Source organism: Microchirus variegatus (assembly GCF_963457635.1).
Source record: "Microchirus variegatus genome assembly, chromosome: 2".
Lineage (NCBI taxonomy): Eukaryota > Metazoa > Chordata > Actinopteri > Pleuronectiformes > Soleidae > Microchirus > Microchirus variegatus.
In genome coordinates, this window is record NC_139803.1 from 12,044,150 (window position 1) to 12,050,149 (window position 6,000).

The following is a 6,000-nucleotide window of genomic DNA, read 5'->3' on the forward strand; positions in this document are numbered from 1 at the left end:
CAGCGAGGGGTCGGTGGCCTGACGCCCAGGGGTGGGGGCGGATATTTTGGGGAGACAGTTGATGGTGTGAGCGGACTCGAGCCAAGAGGGGAATCTGCTGTCCTCGTTTGCACATTCCTCAATTCTCACTCGCTTCCCCCCCCCAGTGCCTGGTTCACTCTCCTGTCAACCTTGGTGCTGGCCTCTAAGAAGTGACACGTCACAGGAAAACTACGCTGATGTTCTTTATGTGATGTAGATTGATAGATAGATAGATAGATAGATAGATAGATAGATAGATAGATAGATAGATAGATAGATAGATAGATAGATAGACAGACAGACAGACAGACAGACAGACAGACAGACAGACAGACAGACAGACAGACAGACAGACAGACACTGCCATTTCCATCACCACATCTTAATTATTTTGTTGTTAATACACCTGGGGCTTAAAGGAAGGGAAAATATGTCACATAAATTAAAAATAATAAAGCCAATTGTAGTTTATCGATTGATATTTTAATTAATTAATTTATCACTCATTCCTTGCTGCTGTCTTGAGTACGCGATCAATTATAACTCCCGCCTTTCCACTCCGGCAAAAAGCTGATATCTATGCAAAACTAATGAATTAAATTAGAAATAATATTGCTCCTCGAACGTAACAGAGCACCGTGAGCTTCTCTGGCATGGACAGCGCAGCCTCAGGCTTCATTTACTGTGAAAAAGTTAGGTTGACTTCTCATTCTGCACTCAATCAGAGTTGTACTTCGTCTAATTCTGTGTCACTTTTCATATTACAGTACATTTTCACAGCTGTTTCCCAGTATTTGTACAGACAACGTTGTACAGATTCTGTATTTATTTGCTCCTAACATGAAAAGAAACATTCAACTGAAACAAATCAATGACATTAACCGTTGGAGGTGATAACCATGCCAACAAAACAAAGAAAAACACTGACTCTTAATGAATAAATTGATTGAATAATCGCTCAATTTCGATTCCTCCCCTGCAGAAGTTCACCTCGGTCAGGAAAGAAGACGCAGGAGAGTACTTTTGTCGAGCAAGGAACGACGCGGGACAAGCCGAGTGTCTACCCCAGAAAATGGAAGTGTGTAAGTATGTCACTGATACACACACACACACATAATAAACATCAGGTTTACCAGACAACAGGAAGACTAAATCGTGTGACCTGTGTCCTCCACAGTTGATCTGGACTTGGTAGGGATTTTGCTGGGAGTGCTGGTGGTGGTGGTCGTGCTCCTGTGTATAACAGTGGGTATCTGCTGCGCGTACAAGAAAGGCTACTTCTCCAGTCAGAAACAGACGGGAAACAAGTAAGACGTCCACAAATCAAAGTCCTATTTCACAAACTAAACAATGATTGCACCATCCATAAAAAACATGATGTGCTCCCTGCTTTCCTTCAGTTACAAAGTTCCAGCCAGAGGAGACGGAGTGGACTACGTCAGGACGGAAGACGAGGTTTGTAGACTGTTCAATCAATTTGTAACTGATACAGTTATTACTATATTATATTATTTTCTATTATATTGTTTTGGCCATATACACTACTGTTCAAAAGTTTGGGCTCACTTAGAAATGTCCTTATTTGTGAAGGAAAAGCACTTTGTTTTCAATGAATATAACATTAAATGAATCAGAAATACACTCTATACATCGTTAAACGTTTGGTTTTTAATGGAATATGTACATAGGTGTATGGAGGCCCATTTCCAGTGTTCTAATGGTACATTGTGTTTGCTAATCGCGTTAGAAGGCTATTGGATGATTAGAAAACCCTTGAAAAACCTTTTTAAATTATGTTAGCACAGCTGAAAATATTATATACTGTATTTTCTATTCATTTTGCAACTCTTTTGATGAATAAAAGTCGTATAGGTGACCCCAAACGACAAGTCAGCTTCAAATAGAGTTCCCTGTGTGTTTTCTGTAGTTTTCCGCAGCAAAATAAACAACAACAAACAATTATTCTGGTCGACCACAGGGGGGCAGTCCTAGTAATAATGGTGTTAAAGGGACAGGGTAACATTAACTCCTTCTACTTCTCTGTTGTGTGTTAGTTGATTACATTTATGACAAAACTGAACCGAATTTAGCTCCAGAGATTTACAATGAGGTTACAGGAGCTACTGGTATGACTCATGTGCGCAATTTGTTCTTTTCCTAGATTAAAATCTCTGCCAAAGTACAGGAAATGGTGCACAAAACTGTTGAAATGCTGCTGTCACGTGTTGTCGTTAACGGTACTCTCTCCGCAGGGGGATTTCCGACACAAGTCGTCATTTGTGATCTGAGATGGGAGAGGATGAAGAGAGGGGGGGGCACTGTGCCGAGTGAGAGAGACGGTCCCCTCGTGACCACGGAGCCCCGCCAACGGTCCACGCTCTCAGCGCTCGGTGCGACGGAAACCCAACGACTGGAGTTTGCCAAAGGTGACGAGAATCTCCCAGAACGACATGTACAGCTATTGCACGGCACGCGTAGGGACTGGGTTGAGTTTGACGACTCAAACGTCACCACCAGCTGAATTGTTTTTCGCGACATTACGGAGCTCTAGACAGTAACTGCATGGTTTTTCAACAGCGGAGGACAAGAGGCACCTCTCTCTCTCTCTCTCTCCCTCTCTCTCTCCGTCGCTCCTCTAAAGTCACTCTATCCATGACGTGTTTCTACTGTAAAACTTTTCGCTTCAAAACTCTTTTGTCATTTGTATAACGTTTCTTTTTTTCTACTGTTGAAATTTGTCAGACTATTTTTGATGGAATATATTTTAAAATGCCTATAGATAAAGGTTTACTTTTTTAAATATTTGTAAAATACTAACATGTGTTCTTCTTCTTCTTTTTTTATTATTATTATTATTATTATTATTATTATTATTATTATTATTATTTGATTGTGGATTGAAGAAAAAATGTCGTACTTTAACCACGTTTGCGTCCAGCATTTCACACGTGACGTTTGCAGTCTGAACAAAAAAGAAAGACAAATGAGAAGAAAAGAAAAAAAAAAACTTAGTTAGCATATCATGACGTGATGGGGCAGTCTTACATATGTATTGTTTTGTAGATAGTCTTAGTCAGAGGTTTTTGAGGTTTGAGTGCCAGTCAAATGCTGTGAAACACTGTCCACGATCAGTGCTGCGTCTTCTTTCATTTTAAGTGTCCTTCTATGCTCGTTGTTGATCTTGTATATATTATTGAACCTGCTGTCTGAGATATAGAGTTTTGCCGTCACACATTATGTTCAGTATTACACTATTATTATAATAATAAGTTAACCTTCCAGATCTGTGGAGCTACAACCAAACATTCACCTGGATATTTGAATTTTAATTAATCCCACTAAATTGGAAGCGTTTGGAAACACTGCTGGCTCAGTTTTACTTTGAAAAAGAAGAGATGTTTGGAAGCGCGATTGCCCAGATTTGCTCCCTGATCCCTTTTTTATTTATTATATTTATGAGTTTTTATCAAAATTGCTGTTAACGCTCAGTCTAATGAAACTAACCCGAGCTCATAAACAACTGCAGAGATGAAAATCTTCTTCCTGTTTACAGCTGTTAACATGTTTAGGGACCGTTCACATGGAGTGTCCACTGTGACGCACCTGTTTTTCAGGCTCACTTTTTTTTTTAGATTCCACCGTGTCTTTTAATACTCGCCACAAAGAAGTAGATTAAATTGTTTTTTTGTTAACTCTGAAGGACACGATGCACCCAAACAACAACGCTGGAGTGGGAGAAACTGCAAAACAACAACTCCAGCAACCTAAGCAGCTCCCATGTTTTGGATTCTTTGGTTTAAAAATATTTCCGTCTCCTTACACAGGCGTTGTTTTTTTAAAACACTTTTAGACGCTGCGTGTGAACGGCTCCTCGCTGTGACCAGGATTATTTGAAAACTGTAATTTAAGGTGCCAACCACAGCAGGAGACACAATTTCTCTCTCCTCTGACCTGAATCCTTTATGAAATACTATGTTCTGATGCCTCATGTGTCTACTAATGCTTAATTAGAGCAGAGCTGGTCGTCCAGACACATATAGCTGGGGTCTGGAGGGTTAACAGTGTTTCTGATTGTACATAGATTATTCTTTTTCTCTATTAAGATTATGTAAAGTGGTGAACATGTACAAAAACAAAAAATACTATTTGAGGCGATATGAAACTCTAGCCATTTGTAATACTGAGAAAACGTTATATTTTAGCATCATTCGTAACAACAAACCCACCAGCTGTAACAGATCTACAACCAGATTTAATTGTTTTTAATCACAATTTGCAAATTTTAGGCTATTAATGGCCTAAAAGAAGTCATATCTGCTTCTTTTTCCTCTCTAAAAATTACGGTCAAATTAGAAACTTGATCCACAGAGCTTAAGACAGCTCCCAGGGTTTTACACATCCCACGATACAGAAAAACACATCTAGTGTGTGTGAAACCAAATTTTTTCATCATAAATAAGTTAATGTTGTGCGCTATCTATCAAAACAAAGGCTTTTATTTTGAAATTTGGTGAAATACGATCATAAATATGGTTATTTCGATATATTTTTCTCCAAAAGTTTGGACAAACTAGACACTCAATAGTAGTTTGACCCCTGCTTTGTAGTATTTCTTACTACTTTTACTGTTTTTTAAGCAGCTGGTTGATATAGTAAAATGTTAACCGAGTATCAGTCATGGTAGAGACGATCAGCCCGACGTTTGCACATAGTAGGTTTTTCAAAAACGAATGAATAAACCCAGTCAATACAACCTTTATTCCTCTTCAGTGCTTTTAAAGCAGCATTCGTTAGTTTAACCAGGCTCTGAGAGGAATGACGTCACCACAAATCTCCACTTTTGCTTCTTTACATATCTGCAAATATGTACATAGTGTTGTTGTTTGTTTTTCATAGATTTGAAGGCGCAGACACGTTCTAGTCTCGTAGATATGGAAATATATTAGTGCCTAATAATAATAATATAGTGGGAATTATTTTTGGTAAAAAATACGGTACTAAAATATTAGGCTTAAAAGGAAAAAGGGGGCGGGGAAATAAAGCCTTTCCATTTATAATGATCATTCAGTTATGGCTGGATGTCGATCGTGATTCTCATATTTGCGTCACATGGTGTTAAAGGGCAAACACTCGACATTGTGTCTCAGCGCTGTAACAAAAAAGGTGATTATTCTGAAGCGCACTCTGTGAAAGTAGAATGTCCCTTTAGGGCTTTGTTGTTTTTCTTTTCTTTCCTTTTTTTATTTTAATTATTCAATTTGTGATTAATAAACTCACTTCCTATGTTACTGGAGACGTGTGTGGTTTTTTTTTTTGTGTCCTGTGTGGATCATTTCTCTGCCTCCCACAATCTTAGTGTCCACACTGTGACGTCTTTGTCGATCCCGCGGCTCTTATCTATCACCGAATCCGAAGCCATTTCCATTTCCTGCCCCCTTCATGAAAACAACTTTCTTGTTCTTTTCTGGCCGCGTTGCCAACTGGCAGCGCGCGTTCCTGAATAAGGAGCTTTATAGTGCATGAGCTCAGCAGGGATCATGATATATTGTCGTTTGCAGGCAGAGCCAACGGATCATTTTCTTTTAGTCAGAAAAATCAAGTGAAGCTCGCTTCACCTTTGGCTCAACACGGGCAGAAAAAGCACATTAATCACTACAAATCGGACGACTGTTTAACTCTTTTTTTTTCTCGCAGACAAACTTTTTCTTACGGACTTTCTCGTTAAAACGGTTCAGTTATGGATTATACGACATGTGTTTGGAGTTATGCGGGCTTTTAAGCCAATGAGATGAAAGAAAATGCAGATCTGAGGTCATTTTTCTGTTGACATGCACTGCCAGTGATTTAGCTTCTCTGCACCACACGCTGGATTAAATATGTGTGCAAAATGAATATATTACTAAAAAAAATATTATATATAAGTATAAATACATACATTAAATGACATTTAAGGAATGTCCTCAGTAAACGCCAGTTTTA

The 6,000-nt window shown here is 38.8% G+C and overlaps 1 protein-coding gene across 1 annotated transcript in view; it reads left to right on the forward strand.

The window, feature by feature from the left end:
- Nucleotides 1-5,294, forward strand: part of LOC310924262 (junctional adhesion molecule 3B-like) — a 30,882-nt gene extending 25,588 nt beyond the window's left edge. The window contains exons 6-9 of the mRNA XM_083885934.1: nucleotides 1,004-1,103; nucleotides 1,199-1,328; nucleotides 1,422-1,476; nucleotides 2,274-5,294. Coding sequence (XP_083742060.1) covers nucleotides 1,004-1,103; nucleotides 1,199-1,328; nucleotides 1,422-1,476; nucleotides 2,274-2,309 — 321 coding nt within the window. The 3' untranslated portion in view covers nucleotides 2,310-5,294. The remainder of the gene's footprint in view (nucleotides 1-1,003; nucleotides 1,104-1,198; nucleotides 1,329-1,421; nucleotides 1,477-2,273) is intronic.
- The last annotated feature ends 706 nt before the right edge of the window (nucleotides 5,295-6,000 follow it).